The 24,488-nt window shown below is 36.0% G+C and overlaps 5 protein-coding genes across 11 annotated transcripts in view; 1 reads left to right on the forward strand and 4 right to left on the reverse strand.

Moving 5' to 3' along the window:
* Window positions 1–1,496, reverse strand: part of LOC100181691 — a 5,891-nt gene extending 4,395 nt beyond the window's left edge. Inside the window, exons 1-2 of one of the 3 annotated variants that reach the window (XM_026836636.1) lie at window positions 873–975; window positions 529–687 (exon numbers count right to left, since the gene is read on the reverse strand). In XM_026836636.1, coding sequence (XP_026692437.1) covers window positions 529–687; window positions 873–936 — 223 coding nt within the window. In that variant the 5' untranslated portion in view covers window positions 937–975. Of the gene's footprint in view, window positions 1–528; window positions 688–872 lie in introns of all 3 variants that reach the window. The other 2 variants (XM_002123639.5, XM_026836637.1) reach the window with 2 other exon arrangements.
* A 1,288-nt stretch (window positions 1,497–2,784) lies between these two features.
* On the forward strand, window positions 2,785–5,637 carry LOC104266193 (mediator of RNA polymerase II transcription subunit 25-like). Its single transcript, XM_009861831.3, has one exon. The coding sequence runs from the start codon at window positions 2,863–2,865 to the stop codon at window positions 5,380–5,382; it is 2,520 nt and encodes an 839-aa protein (XP_009860133.1). The 5' UTR covers window positions 2,785–2,862; the 3' UTR covers window positions 5,383–5,637.
* A 141-nt stretch (window positions 5,638–5,778) lies between these two features.
* Window positions 5,779–21,221, reverse strand: LOC100180121 (anionic trypsin-2-like). Of its 4 annotated transcripts, XM_018814132.2 has the most exons (12): window positions 21,132–21,221; window positions 20,896–21,048; window positions 19,595–20,491; window positions 10,056–10,179; window positions 9,792–9,863; window positions 9,439–9,596; window positions 9,164–9,262; window positions 8,715–8,890; window positions 8,085–8,244; window positions 7,680–7,825; window positions 6,974–7,109; window positions 5,779–6,121 (listed from the first exon to the last, which is right to left on the reverse strand). In XM_018814132.2, the coding sequence occupies exons 3-12, from the start codon at window positions 19,689–19,691 to the stop codon at window positions 5,976–5,978; spliced, it is 1,314 nt and encodes a 437-aa protein (XP_018669677.1). In that variant the 5' UTR covers window positions 19,692–20,491; window positions 20,896–21,048; window positions 21,132–21,221; the 3' UTR covers window positions 5,779–5,975. The 4 variants fall into 4 exon arrangements, with proteins under 4 accessions (XP_018669677.1, XP_018669678.1, XP_002129129.1 ...); XM_018814133.2 differs by lacking the exons at window positions 19,595–20,491; window positions 20,896–21,048; window positions 21,132–21,221 and adding an exon at window positions 11,642–11,851; XM_002129093.4 differs by lacking the exons at window positions 19,595–20,491; window positions 20,896–21,048; window positions 21,132–21,221 and adding an exon at window positions 10,563–10,733.
* LOC100178548 (R-spondin-3-like) lies at window positions 20,211–21,213 on the reverse strand. The gene is made up of 3 exons (XM_002128967.4): window positions 21,132–21,213; window positions 20,896–21,048; window positions 20,211–20,491 (listed from the first exon to the last, which is right to left on the reverse strand). The coding sequence occupies exons 1-3, from the start codon at window positions 21,211–21,213 to the stop codon at window positions 20,211–20,213; spliced, it is 516 nt and encodes a 171-aa protein (XP_002129003.3).
* Window positions 21,222–21,491: 270 nt separating the features above from the next.
* Window positions 21,492–24,488, reverse strand: part of LOC100180910 — an 11,402-nt gene continuing 8,405 nt past the window's right edge. The window contains exons 9-12 of one of the 2 annotated variants that reach the window (XM_018813919.2): window positions 24,137–24,288; window positions 23,810–24,066; window positions 23,318–23,429; window positions 21,492–22,642 (exon numbers count right to left, since the gene is read on the reverse strand). In XM_018813919.2, coding sequence (XP_018669464.1) covers window positions 22,132–22,642; window positions 23,318–23,429; window positions 23,810–24,066; window positions 24,137–24,288 — 1,032 coding nt within the window. In that variant the 3' untranslated portion in view covers window positions 21,492–22,131. The remainder of the gene's footprint in view (window positions 22,643–23,317; window positions 23,430–23,809; window positions 24,067–24,136; window positions 24,289–24,488) is intronic. The other variant, XM_026836797.1, reaches the window with a different exon arrangement.

The raw sequence follows: 24,488 nt of genomic DNA on the forward strand, positions 1-24,488 counted from the left end.
ACGTGGTGACATAAAAAAAGCAAAAACATAGCCGCCTGTTTACCTCCTGCTCAAAATCTACGTTTGCTTATTGAAGTGTTGCTTCTAAATTACCACTTCCACCGCAAAAGAATTACTTTCGGCTATCAGCAACCGAACTATACCCTTACAACCAAAAACTTAAAAAGTAGATATTTCTGTTAAACTAACTTTTTTTTATTTTAACTAATCGGTTGAACTGCGCATGCCCCCAAACATTATGCTGCTTCGTAATGGAAACAATAAGATTTGTTAATAATGATATTACAGTGCTCTATTGTGACGTCATGTACATGGTCCGAACTATCCCCGCGTCCGAAGTATCCCCGGTCTCCCCTACATTTTAATTGCAATTATATTTTCGACTTTATACTTCTACTTTAATAAACTCCTTAAATACAATATTATATTATTATGTCAAATATTTAATGTATATTAAATATGGGGACATAATTTACCAAAATTTATTTATAGTTACTCAATAAACTCAGACATATACATGATATTCACCTGTAATTCTACCATCATGTATGGCAGCCACACATATTGAAGAGTATGCAGTATATCGCTTGTTTCCCCACAGCCTATGATAATACTTCATACAATTTGCTGGACAGTTCACATGATACTTGAAAGTTTTGATATCAAATCCGATAGTCTTGCAAGTTACTGTAAAAAAACAAGCTTGTGAACAACTGAACCAACAAAGCAATGTTTGCTCCTTAATGTTTTATAAAATATATCACCAAAAACCATTAACATGAAAAATAATTGTAAGAAGAATAGCGATTTGTGATGCACAAACAAATGTTCATTATGTAAAGTAGAATTTTAATAATTAATTAAGGACCTACTATTGTGATAAACTTTCTCTCCACAGCTTGTGCTAATAATAATCAATAAAACTAAGCTAATCATGATTAATTGTTAATTTTTTCTAGATTTAAGTATGGTTAAAACAAAATAAATTTGCAATATATGAATATACTGGAATTACAGGTTTTGACTGAGCTTAGTAACATGAAGCATTCTATCGAATACTGATTAATTAAATAGTAAACACTAAACACTGTTTCGCTTCAGTTTATTGTTTTAATCAATTACATCATATCGAAAATCAGTTTATGCCTCGATTGCACATTCTGGTTATCATATTAAGACATAGAGAAGTCAATTATATCATCACATAAAATTATCTCTTACTGCCAAACACCACTGAAGTTCATTTCTCCTTGAGTGGGTGGTGTTTAGAAGCTAAGATAACCATCATAACAGCAACAATATGTTTCTCCCTTAATCTCTTCAGGCAATTTACTGTTTAAATATGATTGATTGAAAATGTTTGCAGGACAAGCAATTTTAGGTGTTTATAGACAACATTGTATTTGGAAGGGTGTTTCAGGGTTTTGAACTACCTGGGGCAAAACTGGGACAAAACTGAGACAAAACTGGGACAAAACTGGGACAAAACTGGGACAAAACTGGGACAAAACTGGGACAAAACTGAGACAAAACTGGGACAAAACTGGGACAAAACTGGGACAAAACTGGGACAAAACTGGGACAAAACTGGGACGAAACTGGGACAAAACTGGGGAAATCTGGGACAAAACTGGGGCAAAACTGGGACAAAACTAGGACAAAACTGGGACAAAACTTAGGGGGCAAAACATAAAGGCAAAACATAAAGGCAAAACATAAGAGCAAAACATGAGAGAAAAACATCGTTCGGCGCCGTAGCTCGGTTTAAAAATCCACAAGACTACAATATGGGGAAAACGGGACAAAAAGTTGGAATAGTTTCATATAGTAAGCTATTCTGCAGCTAGTAGTTAACCTACAGCAATGGCCGACTGTGATACTTTCTTTGCCATGTAAACTTTATGTAGCCTATATAACGTTAAAACGATTTTATTTTTCGGTGTTTTTATCTTAAATTAAAGCCGTATTATTCCATGCCAATTTTCCTCATGTTTATATAGTAAGGGGGGAAGATGAGACACCTTTAGCACAGAATATTCAAATATCCTGATCGTGTTTTAAACAATTATAACACTATAGTCTATGGGAGTCGTTAGGGTACGGTTTTAAAATTATTTTAGTTTTCTTTGTTTACTACTAAATGTGACGAGAAAATAGAATGATGAGGTGTCCCATCTTCCCCCACTCTACTATATTTTAGCTTTTTTTACAAAGCTAAAACTTGCTTTGAGAGACAAAATCAAACTGTACAAAATATTTCAGACTATTTAATTATTCTACGATATTGGATTAAAAATGCAAACGCGCAATAAAACTACACAATTTTGGGAGTTTTAATGATATATGATTCGGCAAGCATTAAATAATGCTGTAGTCGTTTATTTAACACCGATTTTATTACCACAGTTATCGCACTTTGTTGGACGGTTAGAATACTGTCCAATAATACTGTAACAAAAGGTAGTCCCGTCTTCCCCCATCCTACCATATACCGACTCTGATAAACCGATCGTTAACTAATTGAAAATTATGCTGTTTTAATCATAAATATATATTATGTAAGAATCGAGATGTGGGAATAACTCTCCGACGAAAACACAAACCACTCACGTGTCCAACAGCTGATCGACGAAAACGGATCTACAACGCCACTAACGTGCCCAACAAAAAGTTGAATTCCCCCAATAATTCCACATCTATTGAAAGAGGAACGAGTTCAATCTCTTTACTGACTACAGAGTTGTTAAAATTACGTTAGCTTTATTTACAAACGTGTGACAACATTTATAACTTGTGTTTTTCAGATAAACTAATTTTTGCTAAGGTGTTTGTTTTGTGTCCCACTGTCCCTTAACCAGAACCATGGTGAAGGAGGAAAATGCCCCATCGAGCATCGAGGTTGTTATTGTTGTGGAGGCAACTTCAAACATGGTCAGTCACTGGGATTTACTTAAAAAACAATATATCTTGCCAGCTGTCAATCATTTTCACCAACAAACCAACACCAGTGATGAACTTTTTACAAGCGCCAATGGCAACCGATACGGACTGGTATTGTTTCATGCCGCTGATGTAGTACCTCAATCCTTAAGCCAATGTTTTCCTCCAACAAGGAATGTCCACACATTCATTAAGACATTGGATGCCATAAAATTTGGTGGTGGAGGTGGTGAGCAGTACAGTCATATTAATGAAGGACTGGCAACTTCTCTTCAACTTTTTAATGAGTTCTCAGGCACCCAAAGTGACCCCCAAGTAACTAAACTATGTTTCATTGTGTCAAATACTCCGCCATACCAACTGCCATGCGTTGAAAGTTTTGAGTATGCTGGTTTGACTCTGAATCAAATTACAGACAAACTGAGTGAGAATGGGGTGAGCATTTCCGTAATATCACCAAGAAATATTGTTGAGCTGCAACAGGTATTTTTACGCGGCAACAGCAATCAACCTTCACTGATGAATTACGCTCAAGACAGAAGACATCTCGTGCTCATTTCTGGTTTCCGACTTCCCACAGAAAGAGAGCGAGTTCCTGTAACAGAAATTGTTCCTGAAAACATAGTCAGTGTAAAAAAAGAAGACACAATGATGGAAGTATCAAGTCCTGTGGTGGACGGGTCAAGTGATCTTCAAATAAATCAACCAGAAGCTCCTGTTATACCTAATACAAGTCTGCCCACCGAATCATCCCAGTTTAACACATCTTCCATGCAACCTATTACAGTGTCAGACACTATGACGAAAACCTCGGCTGTTGCAACACAAAACATACAACCCCAGCAAATATCTCAAACACCAAGTAGCATGATGCAACCAATGCTGACTACGGCATCAACATCTTCGGTAACAAATCCAATAAGAAATATTGCTTCAGGCGATTCTTTGTCACAGATTAGTTCACAACCAAGCTTCCAAAGTGTTGTCCCTCAACCCAGTATTAACACATTTCCCAGCACATCTGGTAACACCGATCCCAACCCCAGCTCCACTGCTGATTCTCCTTACGCTGCAGCGAAGAAAGAAGCCCAGCGTGTTGTGCAAATAGCCCAAAAAGGTTCAGCACCAAAGATTATATGGAATGGGGCACTTGAATGGAAACAAACCAGGCGACAACCAGGTACTGCTCAAGGGCAAGCTGTCCCTCGTATAGTTCATACTGTTCGCTGTCAAATAATTCAGCAGCAAAGTAATCCAACCCCAGAAATTGATACAAATGGCTGGCCCCAAAAGTTGATGGTGCAATTTATTCCACAGAGCTTTTTGTCGCATCAAGCTGTACATATGCAGTTACAGCCACGTTTGTATCGTACAGTAAACTTCAACTTGTCTCCTCCCAATGTTGCACAACAGCTAATGATGCAACTGCAGAAAAATGTTGTTGGATTCATTACTATCACTAACACACAAAAGCCGTCAGAAATGAAAGACGTTATTCTAATGTTTTTCAAAAACAAAGACAATAAAAAGCAGTTTATTGGACTCATTCCACCTGATCCAAACGCACTGATGACTGCTATTAAAGCCAGTATTAGCGCTGTAAGGGAAAGATCACAAAATCAAACAGCAGCTTCAGAAACAGGCACAGTACACAGCATGAACACCATGACACCTGCCACGAGTTCCAATCTAGAAATACAAGGGCAACCTAATGCCCTACCTGGAACAACCAATCAACAACTTTCTATGCAACAAAACTTTAACAGAGTGCAACCTCAGCAACAAAAGCCAAATACTGGAAGCATCCAGTTTCAACAACCTCGGCCCCAATATCATGTACAGCAGAATATATCACAAGGAATGCAAATGTCAATGGCTAACCCAGTGTCTCGCTTAAATCAACCTATCCAGCAAGGACATAGGATGTCCGGCATGACTATTTCTCCAACACAACAAAACCAGCAGCAGCGTATAACAGTGAGACAAAAAGGAATACTTATGAGAAATCATATGCAGGATCCAAGCATGTTAGCTGGTGGTACAAGGAACACTGTAAATGCAACATTGCCCAACCAAATTAGTGGCAACTTGCCTCCTGGAAATGCTGGCACATCTATGATGACGAACCAAAGAGTTATGCCACCTGGAGGTGGTGGTTTGAACATTCCAAACAAACCGAATGTGGTTCGTATGCAAATGCACAACATGCGTAATATTAACATGGGAGGTGGTGGCATGCATGAACAAACACAGCTCAGACATTTGTTAAGAAATGACAACACTCAGCAAGCTGGTGGGCTTAATATAAGAACAGGAGATAACACGGCCATGCAGCAACCTGCACAAAGTAATTTACCAGTTCAGCAACAACAGACATACATGCAAAGACCAAACCTAATGCCTGGCATGCAAAATAATCAAAACAATCAAAGAAGGTATTGAGTGTTTGTTCCAAGATCGTAATAATGCTATTTTCTATTATTTACACTTTGTTTTTTAATTAATGATAAAAGATTATGTGTTTATAAAGTTTTACTGATATATATCAAGATAAAACTTGAACAGATGTTACAGAGAACTTTTTGTTTTGTTGCAATCATGCTTTATTTTTTCTTTTTGTCTCTTCGAATCAACGATGGTCAACAAATGAAATATGTTTAATTATGTTTAAAACTTGTAATAAAATTACCCATCTTATTAACGGCTTCTGGTAAAGCTGTTCACTTTCTGCTCTGTGTGTGTATGTCAAAAACTGATGCTTAGTCTTACTCTTCGCAACGTTAAATCACATGAAAAGATGATATACATCAGCGTTGCTTTAACTAAACAACCAATATATCAATAAAATTTTAGAATTTTGTTTATAAAAGTAAACCAATACACATATACATAACAATACAAAACTGATTTGCATGAGTAGCATTTGACTTTTAATGGTATTTTTTGTTAAATGTACAGTACATAATTTCTAAAACAAACAAGTTTTTTAGAAAGTTAAAATATGTTTTCAATTTATATACAAACAAATGTAGCACTTAAACGACGCGAAATTGGGCAGAAAATCCACGCTTTGTAACTGTGTTATCACTCTGAAATACGAGTTTAAACTTCAACTTTGAACCTTCATTCCTGGGTTTGGCGAGAGTAATCTGGGAAGGAATGTTGCTGCCACAGTATGAACCTGAAAATTATAATAAGAAATAATTTAGGAATGTACCAGAGTTAAAACTTTACATAAAAGCCTCGGCTTGGCATATCCCCTAGCAATATTATTCTGAAAAAGCTAGAGTAGGTACTTAGGCCAGTAAAACAACTAGTGATAATTACTACTGAGAAATGTTTTTTGGATGTTTAAAATTTGCTGTGCTCTCCTTTTACATCGATTTGGTTCATTTAAAAATTTCTAGACCAGAGGCCTATCATTGGACATACTCGAAAACTAATTAAACCTGTTTATTATTTTAATGGTTTATACTTTACTAGCACTGTATTAAATTTGATTTGTCAAGTTATATAATTTGTGATTGAAATGCCTCCTGTGTAAATTGCCATAACCTTGACTCTACTAATGGGCAGTAAATTAACAGTTTCAAGTGTTGAAATGTGATAGCAATCTACCATAAAATCGAAAGGCAGCACTGACTTTTTTACACAAGAGAGAACTGACATCATTCACTAATAACTTTAAATAGTATTTTTCGAAAAAAAGTATCACGTATTGCAACTTTTCATTTCCTGTCAGTCAGCGTCAAAACTTGAGGGCATGACCTGGATATTGAGGTCAAACGTGGTTTACATCATTCTGCTAACCAGTTACTATATCAGGTTTCCTACAGTAGTAACAACCAACAACAACTAACTACTCCTTGCCTTAAATCTTAGGACCACATGTATTTAGAAAGCAAATTTTAGAACCCTTATCTTTTGTATCACAGATATATTTTAGCTATTTTTAATATTATGTTAAAAGCTGTTTTTTCATGTGTCTTTATATAACAGGTAAAGGCAGATGCAAAAGATCCTATTAACTTACCCACTAATATATCATAGTTTGTTCCAGTGTATATGTTGAGTTTATCAAACCTACACGTTCCATCTACTCCATTTTCAAGTTCAAAATCATCAAAAGAAATAACGGCTGTGGCAGTAGGTGAACTTACTTGAGACAACTACAGAAAACGTAAAATAACAGATTTAGAAGTTGGAAGTTACATGTTGTTACAATTCCCATAACATGCAAATATTCATAGCTTTCCAATCTCTGTTTTTCTCATAGCTGCTCCAAATATGACGATTTCCGAGAAAAAATTGTTAAGGTTATTTTCCGAGAAAAAAATGTTAAGGTTATTTGAAACTGAACATCAAAGTAATCTGATCGTAACTATTTGATAAAAAAGATCCTATTTATAACGTGCAACAATACACAGAGCTTGGGTACAACTAAAGTTTAAAACAAATTTAATTATTCTTTATAAAAAATGGTATTACATCATACATGATTGTATCACATTTATATAACATTCTGTTTGGGCATTTTTTGTTTTAATCGCATGTAAACTGATTTGGGTTTTCCATATAAGGAATCACACATTTTGCCAGCATAGTCAAGTGTTGTAACCCCTAAAAAAAGAAGTTCCATTCTATATGTAAAACATGTGAAACTTTAATAACACCAATAACAGCAAATACACCCTGTGGTATATAAGTATAAACCACAAAAGTTGAATATTCCAACTCACATCAACTTCCCATGAACAAACTTGGCTGTTTGGATATGAACCAGAACCTCCAGAAAAACCAGGACTGCTAAAGTTTCCCGACAATCGATCATTTAGTTTGATGCCAGAATACCGACATGGGTTATGGTTGGTTACTGGTACAATTTCTGAAAACATATGCTTGTTATGAACACCGGTAAAATGTGGTAATGCAATGGATAGAAGACTTTATGTTACCAAATAGAATGAATTAAATCATTTTATATTACATAGCAGCACTAAAGCAGTCATTATAACATAGAAGTTCTGTTTCATACACCTTGTTTTTCAGTGTAAAACATTTAGAAAAATTAAAATAAACCACTGGGTCTAGTGACCCTTAGGTACAAGATATTTAAAACACAATAAAAGGTTTTAAATACTTACTTAAAGTTTGGTTCAACCAGTTGAAGTATTCTGAAACTCTGGTGTAAACGCCTGCAAACCCTGGCAATGCACATCCCTTGCCCCATGATACTATACCTGCAACAACACGGGGTGTACCTGGCCCATTTCTGTGGCATGTTAGAGGTCCCCCACTGTCACCCTACATTATGAAAACATTTTATATTTGTTATACAGCAAGGCCCATCTGGGATTTGGAAAAGAGTTACGCAACTAGTCGACTACGTGGCACCCGAATAAAATAAGGATTACCGCCTACCTAGGTTTAAAGATCAATGCTGCTACCATTGTTGGCATGTGAGTCCTTGGGCAATACAATTAACAGTGATTAACTCTTCAGTTGCTTACTAATGGATCAACCAAACAAAAGCTACAGCCCACTAAGTTAGCGAACATAAATAACCATGTTATCTCTAGTTTAATTCATATATATTTAAACAAAAAAATTTAAAAGGAAATATTTGTAAAAGTCTATCAAGAACAAAACTTAGAAGAAAGTTTACAAGGAACTGAATAAAGACGGGATACGGCTTTGATAAACCAGAGAAAAAAGTGAAGAAATATTGATAACATGCAATTGGTAAAACATCTTGGAACACCATAACAAATTACCTGACATGTATCTTTGACTCCCGATAAATCACCAGCGCATAAAACTTTTGATGTGATTCTACTGGCAACGCCTGCTTGTGGGTGGTGGATGGTTTCACACGATTTCTGATGCAGAATCGGGATATCTACTTTCCTCAGTTGATCAGATTTTGTGATAGGCGACTCATAACCCCACCCTTTAGTAAATAAGTTTGTAAATATTTATTTGTGTAGCTGAGATCTATTAGTTGTTACGGTTAAAATAAGCTTGTCTTTTGCCAATTACAGTAATTTTCAAGCATTATTCTGTGAAACAGAAGTCTTTTGCGACTGATTGTGAATTGTCTTACAATGCTGATGTTTAGATTAGTTTAGTATTGTTCATCAATATTTAATTTTTATGTACACAATCACTAACTATCAGATTGTATGAAATTACAAGATGATGTCTTTTACTATTTATAACTTACCAGCTACTTGACATTCTGTATAAGGATACGGCATTTCATCAAACATAGGTAGACATACTGGTACAATGTATTGGTTAAGTTCAAAAGGTATGTCCATCTCTGTTTAAAAGAGTCTGATAAGTTAAAAGAACAAAAAAAAGTTAAAGTAAAACATTCAAAAAGCCTGTACATCTAAGTTAAAATATGACATTACAAATTTTTAGGGCTGTAAAAAAAATTCCAATAAAATTTTAGTTTTTAGTCGGTGTAAGTAAATTAAAATTGAAACATCTCACCTAATAATACGATATCATTGGCTAAGGTAGCTGCGTCAAAGTTTGGGTGACTAATATATCGTATTACATAGCGTAGTTGCTCATGCGTATCTTGTATTGTGACATCATGATCACCAGCTATTGCAGTATATTCTTTATTGGAGTTTGGGTTCAATAACCTGAAATTCAATGAAATCAGTGTCATAGGCGCCAAACTTTTTAGAATGCAGGGGAGTCAGGGATAGTGAGACGTGCATTCTTTTTAAACCAAAATTGATGCCAGTGTTCACAGATTAAAGCAGTGCAAGTTTGATGTGCGTGCTTAGTATACCTTTTGTTCATTGAAAAATAGTTTATTATCCAAACATACATACCTGGCTAGAATGCAATGGGCGGCTGTCATTATCCATTTATCTTTCACCAGTGATGCGCCACATTTTCTCCTTCTGTGTTGCCGAATGTTTAAAAAAATGTTAATTTGTGATTTATATCACTGAAATACATGTATATATAGATAGGCTATATAAGTATAACAAGGGTTTATAAAAAAACTAAAATAATTTAGCGCAGTAAAAAATACAAATTAAACCTAAAACAAAATAATAGATTGTAACAAATTCAGTAAAATTTAAACACACCCATTTTCAAGCAGATTTATTTGCCATGGTACAGATCCGTATGAAGCAAAAGTTCCTCCAAATATTCTGTTTCTTCTGATAGCTGCCACAGCTGGTGTGGTCCCGCATCCAAATTGCTGACATTCTGAGGAAATAAATGTTAGTTTTAATCTATTTATCTTCGCTGGCTGGGGCAGGAATAACGTGTTTGACTGTTTCACACACCTCATGCCTGCTTGGAAATTTCCACATATTTAACTTACTTTTTAACAGATCGTTAAAAAATTTAAACATTCAAAAAGGAACCACTGGATTGGAGTAATTGTTGTTAAGTGGTAGCTTAAACACACATATGCTCACATAGGAAGCACCATTAAAAACTCATATACAATAAAATAAAGCCACGCCATGCTCTAATCACTGTGTAGCTATGAACTGTGAGAAAGAGTTATCAAAAGTAATATTAAGATAATATATCAGATCTTTAATCAGCCTTTTAGAAACGCTATGGCTGTTAAGTGAACTTACCTGTAATTTTTAGAACAGACACAAATAACACCAAAACTAACTTTAATATATGCAGCATTATACTGTTTAACCTATATAGCCTATGCAACTAGTTGTTTGCAACAGAAAAAAACTCTTAAATATGCTACACAAGGTATATCACTACACGCATAGCTGAACAGTTGTAATGCAGTTATGTTCTATTTATCCATCTTACTTGTAAAGTGATTTATGATGTCATTAGTGACTCATATCATGAGAGCAACCTGCGTAACATGCCCGATTAAGGTAACTATTTAACCATTTCCGTTTTATTTGAAGACTCACGTTTATAATAAACTTTCACAAAATGTTATTCTAGATTTGGTATTGAAATTAAAATGTGAAACACTTTGTAACACACTTTAAAAAAATGTAACACGTTTAAGTTATATATGTCCTTTTATATTAGTTTAATGCTAACTTAATCCCAGATCCTTTTTTTAATAAATATATAAAAGTTTTTAAAAGGGGATTAAACCAATAAAAAATATTGCACATGCTAACACCTAACAGATGACCACAAGATACGAATCAGATTCGCTGAGTTTATTACAGTTATAAAACTGCTGAGTTAGAACATCAGTTCTCAATATTTCATTAATAATAGCATTATATTAAACCACAGCTAAAGAACATTACGATGTGCTACCCGAGCCAGGCAATAAATCAGTAAATCATGTCATACATTGCTTTACGGTGCAGTTATTATGAAATAATAGCATAATTGAATTATACGAATAGTACCATTTAGTTTAGCTATTTCATAATATTTGTATATATATATATTTAAATCAGTTTAAGTAACATTGAAACAAAAATTCTATTGTGTGCAATACACAATCGAAACTTGAGTTAAATTTTCATTTACTTTCATTAGTGTGTCATCAAAGAAGTTATAACAGAAGTTATAATTTTATGGACATTCCTGTTACACCTTATCGTTGCTTAGGACTTTTCACGTATGTAGCTTTGTGGAATTGTGGCTGATCATTACTTTTTTGTTAATATCAATTTTAATCAACCATGACTTAAAATTATACAACCTAAAACAAACATACCATGGGGTGCGAGCAATTGCCATAAGGTGTCTAAAGTGTCTTGCACTCTTGGAGTCTTGAACCCAGCACATTCTGGATAAGAATTATCACTATGGTATGGTGACTACAAAGCAGTGTGTGGAAAAGCCGAAATTCAATTTTCATGAATCAGGAGTACCTTGCATATCAAATTTTAGCTAAATCCTGACGACAGACCAAAACAATAGGAAAATCATTCGTGCGTAACGGTAATCTCTATAAAAACTACCAAGAGAGGAAAGCTGAAATGAGTGAGCACGTACTAAAAAACTGAACATAATACTAATTTACCCTTTTGGCTTCAAGACTCGTCGCTGCTACCATTGCGGGCGTATGCGTCCTTGTGCAACACATATAACGCCGTTTGTTCTGACCTGGTGGTCACTAATGGGTTGTCCAATGTATCAGCCACACATATAAAACGACAAGTAAACTGGCACAAAGTGTATAAAACAGAACACCCGTGATATAACGACTGTCGTTTTCCGGCCACGCCAGGAGAAACAACACACATTCATTCATTATACAGGCTTAGTCATAAATCACTTTACTGGGATGCTAACCTAACAGTGCGGTAGGTTCGCAGTCATAGGTTTTTTTATAAGGACCCAGAACGCAGAAAAGGTAGTTTATTAATTCAAGCAGAAGACCAAAAGTAGTAACTCAGTATTGTTTTTCTCAATGTCACTTCGATATTAGGCATATAGTACAATGGAGGAAGATGGTACACTTTAGCATATATTGGAAAAATCAAAAGATGATGTTTTTTGGTTAATACCACGAATTAGTACTATCATTCCTTTATTATTTGACACCAATTTAATGAAATATAATAAAACACACGAAGAGTTCTTTAGAAATCCGCACAACAAGTGAAATTTTACAAATTCGAAAACACACAGGATAAGATGGGACAGTTTGAAATCATTGTTAATTTTGATTATTAGGTGTATTTATCAACAGGAATATACGTAAATAACACGAAATAATACTGTACGTTTGAACGACAATGGGTAATGTTCGAATGAACTTTAAATACCAGAAAATCGAATGGAACTATTGATAAAGTTCTTATTTTTGTCGCAAATTGGGTATTACTACTTTGTTTTTGACACAAGCCATTTCTCATAAATTATCACCAAGTGCAAATGATCAAATTTCGAATATATTTTCCAAATAATATATTTTTATTATTTCAGTATCTTATAGTTGAATAACCGCTGAGGCAGAAGTTACTAATTTAAAAGCAAATCTTTCAAAGTTTGAAAACATACAAAACTACAATGTAGGGAAAGATGGAAATCTAAATTAAAATATGTTTACATTAGCAGTATTCTGCAACTTGTTGTTAACCTACCGACTTTAACAGGCTGTGCTAGTTTCTTTGCTATGTAAACTTCATATATATAATATTAAACCGATATTTGTTTTGTTGTTTTTATCTCAAATTAAAGTCATATTGATCCCTGCTTATTTTCTTAATGCTTATGTTCCAGTGTTTTTTTACAAACTAAAAGTAGTTTTATGAGACAAAATCAAACTGTACGGAATATTCAAGGTTATTTTATGAAGCTATGAAACTAGTTTATTCGTTTTTCATATTTTTTTTTAATATTTAAAAACTTTAAACAGCTTTGACGGGCGAAGTCGTGATAATACTGTCGAATAATTCTGTAACCTTATTTTCCTGATTATTGTTAAATGTGGGTTCGCAAAAAGAAAATTAAAAATCACAGCAATTTACATGCAAAACTCCAGCTAGATACACCAGTATGTGTTAATAATATGCGTTTTTGTTTGTATTTTTTATCTTTTAAACATGTTCTTTTATGTTTTTGGTTGGTATACTTGACATTTTCTGTTTATTTACTCTTTAGTCGATTGAGTGTTCAATAGAGTTCGATTCTTTATGTGAAGTTTATTATTGTGATAAGATATAACATTAGTAGAAAGTCATTTTTACGCGCAGAAGTGCTTAATTCTTAAAAAATCGCAATGTTTAGATAAAAAACAGCACCCTGCAATGATAAAATGCTATGACGCGGGGACAATGAATAACAAGACTCGTTGTTTTACAATCTGTTTTTCAACTTGGTCTATACTAACTTTGATCAAGACCACCCATCAGAGTTTTGCTTCAAACCAGTGTTCATTAATGGACTGTCCAAATTGACGGTCATATAAATCCTTATCCACAGAATATAATTCAAAGTTTAATTTTAAAAAATAAAGTAATGTATCGAAGTTTGACAAATGTATTTTTTGAAGGCAGCCAAAAGAAAAACATTTGTTTGGCCGAATATAGGGGCTGTCTGATCCAATACAAATATACGTTACATTTGCAGTGAATGCTTATTGGACCTTGCTCTCTACTGCCCTCTTGGTATTGTTTTGTCTGCACGATTACGGTGTCGTAATATTTTCATTCCGATTGATATATTTGTACCGGGCGCTATTGCGCATGCGCGAACAAATACAATACGAGCAGCCTGAATAAATATATAAATACGTACCGGGTAAAAAAAGTTCCGGGAAAAAATATTACAAAACATATTCTACCATATTGGTACTGTTGGCGACGCTATGATTCCATTTAAGGTGTTACGTTTATAGCGCTATAACATATTCAAAGCTGGATCGGTAAAATAAAATCATAAATATGTGTTTTATGGCTAATATTAATATTCCCTAATAATATTTTTTTTAAATTACAAAAAGTAGAATCGGAACCGCTGGGTCTAATACAGTGCCCAAATTTAATGTTAGTAGCGCGCGTAGAAGATATTGAAAGTTGCCGCTATAATTTTTGTATTCTAGAATCACCTTGGTTTACCAGCACCGTAAGTTATAAGTAAAATTTGCTTATTGAACTGGCATTAACTTTTTCTAGGCTACAAATAACATACCAACTCAGTTCTGATGACTTTAAATCAATAACTAAATTTTTAAAGGGTAAACGTTTTGTCCGGAACGTTTTTCAATAGAGGGTCGTAATAAATTTGGACCGGGTGGTCATTGTATTTGTTCCGAGCTGTTGCGCATGCGCAGTAGCGTCTTGGCGCATGCGCAATAGCGCCCGGTACAAATTTATCAATCGCAACGAATATATTACGACAACGGATAAATTTATAAATTAACTATATTTCGTTTGATATACGAATACCTTTGTTTAAATTTGGTTTAATAGCTTACAACTGTAACAACCCAAAAGTGACCACTTGGTTGGAACCATTGCCATTAAGTCTCTTGCCCAAGGCGTTAAGTCTCTTGTCGAATTGGCTGAATGTCACAACTCAACTGGACTTCGAAGATTGGAGGGTTCGGCCACTTTCATTTTGCTTTAAATCAGTAAAATTTCAAAAAAGGTTTTTGGATTCAGACTAAGCTTTAATGTTACCATACTATGGGTGAAGAGGTGGGTTTTATTCCATGCTGTATGGTTGTTGTTTTACCGAGACTGCTGGGGGGGGTTTCAAAATGTGAGTAAATTTATTTCGCGCTGCAGCGTTTTTATTTTCCCACACATGTTATAAATGCGGTACCGTTTACGGAAACTAACTTAATTGTATGATGCATGCTGAAAGTTTCAGCTCGATACGTAATTTCGACATTTCTTGTTTCGTTTTTCAGTCTAACAATTCGCAATACGCGCAATTTTCGCTCTTAACTTTCAACAAGTCACGATTAAGACGTCAGACGCGGAAGTTTCTATTCCTATTATGACTCACTAGACAACCATGAATCATAACAAACAATTTTGCGAAAGCAAAGCATGTGTGCAGTAATTTATTACGTCAATAAATCAAAATAACCTTCCATTATGGTTCCCACGCGATTGAGTAATAAAAACTGCTTAGAAGCAATACAAGGAAGTATGGAACTGCAGTAAGTGCAGCTGATCTAGTAACAGTTCTAAGAAATTCTAATTTTTTCTAAGTATTTTCTATTTTTAACTGCGGTTATTCGTCAACTGTATGTGACGTCACTTTCGTTGGAAAATGTTGCAAACTATGGAGCTTAATGACGTAATGTAGGGCCCTGGCCTATAAGTTTGGGCGCACTAAAGTTTATAACATTTGTTGTTTAGGCTGGAAAGTTAATATACCAATGTGTGGTGTTGCGGGAAGTGTAAATCAAATGAGGAATTTACTTTGAGGGGTTGGGTTGCTTCAGTTGTAAACTGCTTCAAAATTTAATGAGAATAAAACTTAAGTAACTGTATTATAACTTAACAGATTTTATGATCGATGGAAAAATGTTCGGACTTAACAATTCAATAGGTAATCTATCTGATGACGTCATAGTAAGTCGATTTACACAACCACAATGGTACATTGCTGAGATTTACAACGTCATGATGATTTGCACGGTCACGTGGTTGGTGATCGCGATTTCATTCTACGGTGTTCGAAGCGGGAAGTGGCGGAAGAAGTATGACGTCACAGACGCGAACGCGGGAGCTGTTTATACCTCACTTCTGTGCGCGTTTGTCTTCAGTTATTTGCGAACAATTTCCGATCAAGCTGCGTTCAACGTCGGATACGGAGATGTGACGTCACGGGCATGTGAGATTTCTATGGACGTATCGGTTACGGGGTATTCCCTTACTATCATCGGGGTCTATACTTTCCTGTGGTTGAAACAACGTTCTCTGTACCACCACCCAGCGATATCCTTCCTCTGTAACCCCGCATTAAAAGTTGTAAGTTGGTGCAGCATATTGATTGTGTGGGTCGGGTGGGTGGCTGCAGCGTTTGTTTATTTGTTGTCCGATAATTATAACTCGTCCCATAAAGGCTGCATAACAAAACCAAAGCACGAATATAAAGTATGGCCCATATATATGTCTAATGGAATAATAATAGTTGGTCAATCGCTCATGTTGTTTCTGTTTATTTACCCGCTACGTCAGAGTCGTTCTTCAGCGAACACGGATCGAATATCTGCAATTGTTAAACGTTCCGCCATTTTCGCTGGAATTTGTGTCCTTTCTGATCTCATATCTATGATTATCTTAGCATTCCTTGTTCCCGCTACAACGACCCGCCACGTCACAATCACTGTGTATGACGTGAACTTATTTATTAATTTATTAAGCTTACTACTTTCATTCGAATCGTGGCACAGTATCATTACGTCACCGTTACGTCATACCGAGAAACCCTCTTCACCCCAAAGAAATCAACCAACCGCAAGCGGCGCACAAACAGCCGAGTCACAGGAGTCAAGTGACGCAGTATGACGTGACACGTTTCAATTACGTCATGACAAGTGTCTTTTTCTCTTTTCATCTTAACGAAATAAATACTGTGTTTTATAACGTGTATCGTGTTATAATGTTGTTTGTCGGTAATAAACTAGAAGTCGATATAATCCTTCACTGTGTTACTTTACATTTACCATACACAGCTCCCGTAGTATATATACAGTCATTTCAAGCCTATATTTATAATTGCGTGTTTACCAATTTGGCCTCAAATCAGGGTTTAATTTTTTTATCCTGCTTTACCCATACTTCACGTTTTGTAACTTTAACAATCAGGTTCGCTTATAATTATAATTACATCTTGATCTAATTCTTATTAGTGAAAGCATGTCGGTCATAGTTTGCAGTAAATGAAGATTCCCAATTATTAAGCACGAGCTTAAACCACCAAAACAGCTACAAATTGGGTAAATGAATTGTTTTATTGCAGCATTATCAACATTATTTATGAATAATCATATTACAATACACGATCATTATAAAATGAAAATTAAAGAATTATGGCGACATTGTTACGTCACGCTAGCTTATGCTTGTGACTCGGCTGTTTGTGCGCCGCTTGCGGTTGGTTGACTTCCTTGAGAGTGTAGGGTTTTGTCGGGATGACGTAACGGTGATGTTATGATACTGTGCCACGATTCGAATGAAAGTAGTACACTTAATAAGTTTATGAATAAGTTCACGTCATAGACAGTGATTGTGACGTGGCGGGTCGTTGTAGCGGGAACAAGGAATGCTAAGATAATCATAGATATGAGATCAGAAAGGACACAAATTCCAGCGAAAATAGCCGAACGTTTAACAATTGCAGATATTCGATTCGTGTTCGCTGAAGAACGACTCTGACGTAGCGGGTAAATAAACAGAAACAACAGGAGCGATTGACCAACTATTATTATTCCATTAGCCATATATATGGGCCATACTACGTATTCGTGCTTTGGTTTTGTTATGCAGCCTTTATGGGACGAGTTATAATTATCGGACAACAAATAAGCAAACGCTGCAGCTATCATACCAGCCCATAGTACAAATATACTACACCAGCTAACAAAGTTCAGTACCCAGCTGGACATGCTTGTTATCGCTGGGTGGTGGTACAGAGAACGTTGTTTCAACCACAGGAAAGTATAGACCCCGATGATAGTAAGGGAATACCCCGTAACCGATACGTCCATGGAAATCTCACATGGCCGTGACGTCACATCTCCGTATCCGACGTTAAACGCAGCTTGATCGGAAATTGTTCGCAAATAACTGAAGACAAACGCGCACAGAAGTGACGTATAAACAGCTCCCGCGTTCGCGTCTGTGACGTCATACTTCTTCCGCCACTTCCCGCTTCGAACACCGTAGAATGAAATCGCGATCACCAACCACGTGACCGTGCAAATCATCATGACGTTGTAAATCTCAGCAATGTACCATTGTGGTTGTGTAAATCGACTGACTATGACGTCATCAGATAGATTACCCGTTGAATTGTTAAGTCCGAACATTTTTTTATTGATCATAAAATCTGTTAAGTTTTAAAATAGTTACTTAAGTTTTATTCCCATTGAGATATACAGCAGTTTACAACAGTAGTAACATAATCTCTTAAAATAATTCTCTTAATTAATTTAAACTTTCTGCTTTCGCTGGTATATCTCCACGCTTTTATTTGACACTTTTACTCAAGTAATTTTTACACACGCAGCCCATTTTAACTACTGTCGTTTTGCTACTGACTTCTTTTTCTCCATTTTAATTAATCTAAACTCAATAACTGTATTCGTAAAGATGCATAAAGTTGATGTTACGTTATTTCAAACATTACTATCAATTACAACTTAAACAACTGATTTTATAACTTCCGTGTTCCCAACTTCCTTAACGTCATGTCACATTAAACCAGCTTGCAATATTATAAATCGAAAGCTGGTTAGGTCATCGCAGTAATATGTAGCTGTTACTACATGCATACATCGAAACCGTATTCTCCAACTTGTATTTGGGTTTCAGTTTTCGAAACTGAAGATGTTTCTTTGTTTATCTTGTAAGTCAGCACGTGGGTAGAATATTAGGCGGTTATTTCAATATATTGACGTAATATTACGTCACAATAGGCATTGTTTCGTATCCTGGTAAATAGAGGTTATTGTGATTTGAATTTCCTTACATCCTATAGCTTGTGCGGTGTATTCCAATAAAACAGGCTATCAAAATAGTGTTTCGAAACCCACACATCTAGTACACGCTATTTATCCTACAACGCGCTAATTGGCCAGCAAACATACGTTTAAGGAAAATAAAACACAATCGAGGAAAAACAACACAAATATTGTTTCACATTATGTTATTTCCTTCCGCTTAACAACGAAAAACCACCAACACGTTTTATTTAAATTTAAAATACATTTATTTGGTGACGGGTAACCTTTAATAAACCTAAAAAGTACAACAGCAAAATGGGTTATACTGTTTTTTTCCGTGTGACTTAAATATTATTTAGAATATTTGGATATTATGTGCTAAAAGTCTCATCTTACCCCACAGTACTGTATAAGTATTTCTTAGGTCGCGACCTATCGGAGTTAAAGGGGACTTGCTTAAACGTTTATGATAAACACTAAATAAATATAATACGCATTTTTGAATCTACTGTGATAATAAATGTTATGACTTACTTTGTAGCTGTTGCAAACTGTTCCAACCCACACGTCGTTTAATCAACAGTCTAATTGACTCTTTTAAGTCTAATCCATTGTGAAACATATGATTCATTATGCAACCACGACCTACTATGATATTATTAGAACTGGAGATATTTAATCTCTATAATAACGTTGTTACAACCCACTGTACTGCGTATTTGAGTTATTATCCAAACATGTCAATGCCCAGTTTCGTTACTGATCTAAAGGACCTACTACTACCAACAACATAGTTCAGAAACACAACTGTATATTCTACCAATAGTCCTGCATACACACATCACGATTATTGCGTCTTAACTCGTCATTCAATTTTTCAAGTGCTTCAAACTCAACAATTAACTAACACACACTACTGAACGAAATCAAGAATCGGCGACGCAAGCACATTTTGTTGATTGTTTCGTGCGCTTCTGGAAAGACGCCTTAATGACGTCATAATAAGTGAGTTTAAAACAAAAAGCGTTGTTCTGATTTCTTCTGCAACTACGCCACAATTTTTTGACTTCTTTAATCACTACATGACCAATCTAACATAAATTCCCACCATTATACGTCACACTTAACTACTACACGTCACAATGTGTCTTTAATCTGATTGGTTCCCAGAATAACCATCACTATCACTTCCAGATCCGGATCCTTGTTTCTTTCCTTTCCTCTTATTTTGTCTTCTTCTCTTCTTATCATCATCGTCATTATCGGAGTCGGAGCATCCGGACTTCCCGCTTGATCTTCGGGGACCTTTTTTTCCTTTACGTCCCTTCTTTCCCTTTCTACACTTCTTTTTCTTCTTAGGTGGAACCGATGTTGGGAGATTGTTTGGGTATCCAGTTTGTGGCTCAGCAGTAGTAGGGTCGGCCCCACAACCTTGAAATGAATAATTTAGTTAATTTCGACTTTTAATATACTTGCACTTGTATTGTATTGTTGTATGAATGAACAATATGTTGGCCCAGCGTAGGGGGGAAACAACATTCGTTATAACACGAATGTTCCATTTTACACATCTTTTGCCTGTTTAGGAGTTACCACGTATGTAAGTCACCTAGCGTTCCGTTGGAAGGTAGATACATTTGATACGCCATATGGTTATAGCTGATCTATACGCACACTAAAATCATATCTGTTGTGGTATATCATATGTGATTTTGAGCATTTAACTCAGCCTCATTGCAGTAATACAGATGTTTCTGTAATCAGAACACGAAGCTTAAAGTCACAAAGCAACTGTAAGGGAATTATACCCCACCCCAAATCGGAACATCGAGTACCTGACACTTCCTCCCGCGGAGTACAGTCGTTGCCATTTCCCGAGGGACGAACCAGAATCTCTCGGCGTCTTATACGAATTAAGACAGGTCGTTGTGACCCACCAACATTCGTGCACGGCCCGTATTCCCCCCATTCAGATAATTGACAATCAACTGTAAAAAAGAATTTATATACATTACAAAATTAGACATTAAAAATTAATAAAAATAAATAAATACAAAATACTTCAGCTCACCATTGGGTTCGGGGTCTTGAATGTACAGTCCAGAGGCTACTGCGCATGCGCACAATGATACGAAGAGAATCCGCTTGTCCATGTTTGGTTGCGTGATGACTGTGACAAAATAATGCAGTTTATATAGTATGTCCTTATGACGTCGCATAAAGATAATTATTAAGTCGCGATCGGGAATATATTAACAACTGTTATTATGACATCATCAGAGCATGCAGTAATGCATTAATTATAGTGACGAAATAATGGATTCAATTTACCTTGAATCGAAAGTACATACCTCCAGATAAAGAGTTTTGATATTCCAGTTTGACGTCACAGAAGCGATTGTTCAAAGTAAATAACAAAACATACCAAAACATCGATCGTCGCGCTCTTTATTACATGTTCACACAAAATTATTATGGCACAATGATGGCTATGACGTAACACAGTGATAGTTGTGCAACAACGGTAACTACCAAACACTATGAACGCGAAACGCTCTGTACAAATTATGAGGAAAAATAAGAAAAAGAAAACATGAAATAATGTGTTAACATGGTTTACAAAATTGTAAAATTTGACGTCACAGTTGCTACAAATTATAATTATAAATAAACAACGGCACATTGCGGTACCTTAACATTTGAACTCAATAAATACCAAGAACTACATAAAAAATACATATATATTCAAGTGATCAACGTTTAGATCGTTGGTGACTTGGGTTCGAATACTAGGAAGGTACCTGGAACTTAAAATAGATTTGATGTGCTGTGGTTGCACTATGCAATGTAAAGTTAAAAAAAACGTATTTTCATTGTTGCTGCGGAGTTATTGCTTTTTAGTTTGCCGATTCTCTGCTAATCTTTAACGACCAAGATTTGAACCAGTTTTGAATCGTTATGAAGATAGTTTAAATCGTTATAAAGATAATTTGAATCGTTGTGAAGACAGTTGAATCGCTGTGAAGGTAGTTTTAATCGTTGTGAAAATAGTTTATATTCTTGTAAAAATATCAAGGAGCGTTGGTATAGTGAGACAGGAGATGGTGACAAGTCTTCGCCGCCGTAAGAAGAGCAGGAACATGTGATAGAAGTCCTCCATATTCCTCCAGCTCTTCCGGGTCAAACATCTTTTTCAGATCATCCGAGAAGTCTGTCTTCAGTTCAGTGAAGCGAAATTGGGGGTCCAACATCTGACGCCAAATCTCAATCGATTGCGACACTTGGTTCCTCATGGGGGACCTCCTGTGGCTGCCCGTTGAGTCACGTGACTTGGCGGACGCCGTCGAAACGTCAGCGACACGAAGCCATATTTTAGAAGTGACGTCACGGTGGATACGGTCTAGTGATTCGGTGACGTTGACGAATTCTTCGACGAGTTGTGCTATTTCTGCTGCGTCATTCTTACGTAATATAGTCGCGTATTTACGTAGGTCTCCCACGTGACCTATTTTCTTAATTCCCATATTGGGGGAATTTTTGAGCGAGTCAACGAACCGACGAAGTGCAACTTCATTGAATTGTCTGTAAATAAATGTGATTATTAAGTAAAATCAGTAAACACAGAGCTACAATATTTTACAAAATTATTATCACACAAATGTTGTAAAACAGCGTTTCCTAAACTGGGGTAAATTTACCCTAGGGGTAAATTCCTTATAGTTAGAGGGTAAATAAGCTACCAATCAAAATTCACATCAATTGACAGGACAGAAAAATGAATAATTGTTCCAATTGTCGTACTTTACCAGACATTGAACGACTCGCTGCCAAAAAGCTAGCGCATCGGTCCCATAACTTCTGTAATTAGTTGTTTTCCCTTTTTAATAAATGGGCGCCACATTACACATTTCGGGTAAATCTGATAAGCATCTTTGTTAAAAGGGTAAAGCATACAAAAAAGTTTAAAAACCACTTTTGTAAACAGATGGATAGCAGTTATTGCTTCATCACGGAGTATACTGTTGTGTCGGCCTATACACCCGGGTGTATACGTTTAGAAAATAATATCCTATAATTTCTAATCCTGATACAGTTATCTAATTCTGTAAATGTTCTTTGCTTATTATATTTAATTGAACAATAAAAAAGAATTAAAACAAGCATTATGTTAACCCAACTTATTATACTTAGTACTATGTCAGAAACAATGATGTAACCAACGATGACGTCATCAACAATGGCGTAAGAGCAACGAACCTGTAATTGTTGTCAGCTTCATGTGTTCGTTTATGAAGATCTTCCAGCGCGAGTCGAATCTCTTCTTCTTCCTCCTCGCTTCTTTTCATTTCCGTCGGAGCATCTCCGGGTTCTGTGCAGCGGGGAATAAATCAAATGAATGTGGGCTTTATTGTAGCATGCTGGTGGGGCAACGGCAGTCGTTATTACACGGGTGTTCTGTTTCATTCACCTCGCTTACAAAATACCATGTATTTAACTTTTTTGGTAATTATTATTTTTGTAATTATTGGCTGACAATTTAGAAAATCCATATGTGACAACTGGGTTAAATGAATTTCGGTTAAGTGTCTTGCCCAAGTATACAGATAGGCCCACAATGGCATCGAGCCCCCGAACCGTCACTGTATTTATCAAAGATACAAGCGCGCTAACCGCTTAGATATATGGCTTAGGATTTGCTTGACTTCATAATTACATCTTGATGATTTTGTTTACGTCATAATGCAATACCTTCAAGGTCAGGTGACGGGGGAGGGGCTGAATGAACTTCTTCGTCATTTCCGGTTGTCCGCACATCTTCTTTCGCTGTTTCAGGTGGTGGAACTAGCGCATCTTCGGCGAAAACGACCCCGGGAAGTTTGTCGCCTTTTGCGGGAGGTCTCGCCTTGTCAGCCCGCCAATCGGATGAACGTGGCTCGGGCTTTACTGTGCGGATACTGGGAGCCAACTCCACATTGATGGAACGACTGTGGGGAACGGAAGCCGCTCTATGGATAATGGTCGCCATTAAGAAAAGTTGCAAATATTTTTAAATGTGAATGTAGTTACAAAAAATACCTGAGTTTTGAACTTGACTGCAACCCACTGTATGGAACCCGTGGGTATTTCGAAAATGAAACTTTGTTTCTGGGTGGGGAACTTCCTCTATAGTAACTAGCAGTAGCTCGTCGGTCGCTTGAATTAAAGGCCGTGGACTTTCTATTCGAACCCTGTAAAAAAAATACTTTATTATCAATAAAGTAATGTTATAATTTCGCGGTAGGCTTTAACATCTGGTGAGGTGCATGTAGCATAGCACACCCTTTTATGACCTAAATCAGAAGTCTCGCGGCTAGTCACGTTGAAGATCTTATCAACGTAAAATTGAATAGCATACGACGCATTAGTGGTGTTTTGACGTCACCTGAAG

The sequence above is a fragment of the Ciona intestinalis genome, chromosome 11 (genome assembly GCF_000224145.3).
Source record: "Ciona intestinalis chromosome 11, KH, whole genome shotgun sequence".
In the NCBI taxonomy this organism is placed as follows: Eukaryota; Metazoa; Chordata; class Ascidiacea; order Phlebobranchia; family Cionidae; genus Ciona; species Ciona intestinalis.

Excerpts from the sequence above, each read along its gene's own strand:
- LOC104266193 (XM_009861831.3), top strand. The coding sequence starts at position 2,863 with ATGGTGAAGGAGGAAAATGCCCCATCGAGCATCGAGGTTGTTATTGTT.
- LOC100180121 (XM_018814132.2), bottom strand. The coding sequence starts at position 19,691 with ATGAATCATATGTTTCACAATGGATTAGACTTAAAAGAGTCAATTAGA. Across the intron at positions 9,864-10,055 it reads ATAAATCTGCTTGAAAATGG|AAGGAGAAAATGTGGCGCAT; the intron begins GTGTGTTTAAAT and ends TCGGCAACACAG. Across the intron at positions 8,891-9,163 it reads TACAGAATGTCAAGTAGCTG|GGTGGGGTTATGAGTCGCCT; the intron begins GTAAGTTATAAA and ends TATTTACTAAAG.
- LOC100178548 (XM_002128967.4), bottom strand. The coding sequence starts at position 21,213 with ATGGACAAGCGGATTCTCTTCGTATCATTGTGCGCATGCGCAGTAGCC. Across the intron at positions 21,049-21,131 it reads TCAAGACCCCGAACCCAATG|TTGATTGTCAATTATCTGAA; the intron begins GTGAGCTGAAGT and ends TCTTTTTTACAG. Across the intron at positions 20,492-20,895 it reads TCCGCGGGAGGAAGTGTCAG|GTTGTGGGGCCGACCCTACT; the intron begins GTACTCGATGTT and ends ATTCATTTCAAG.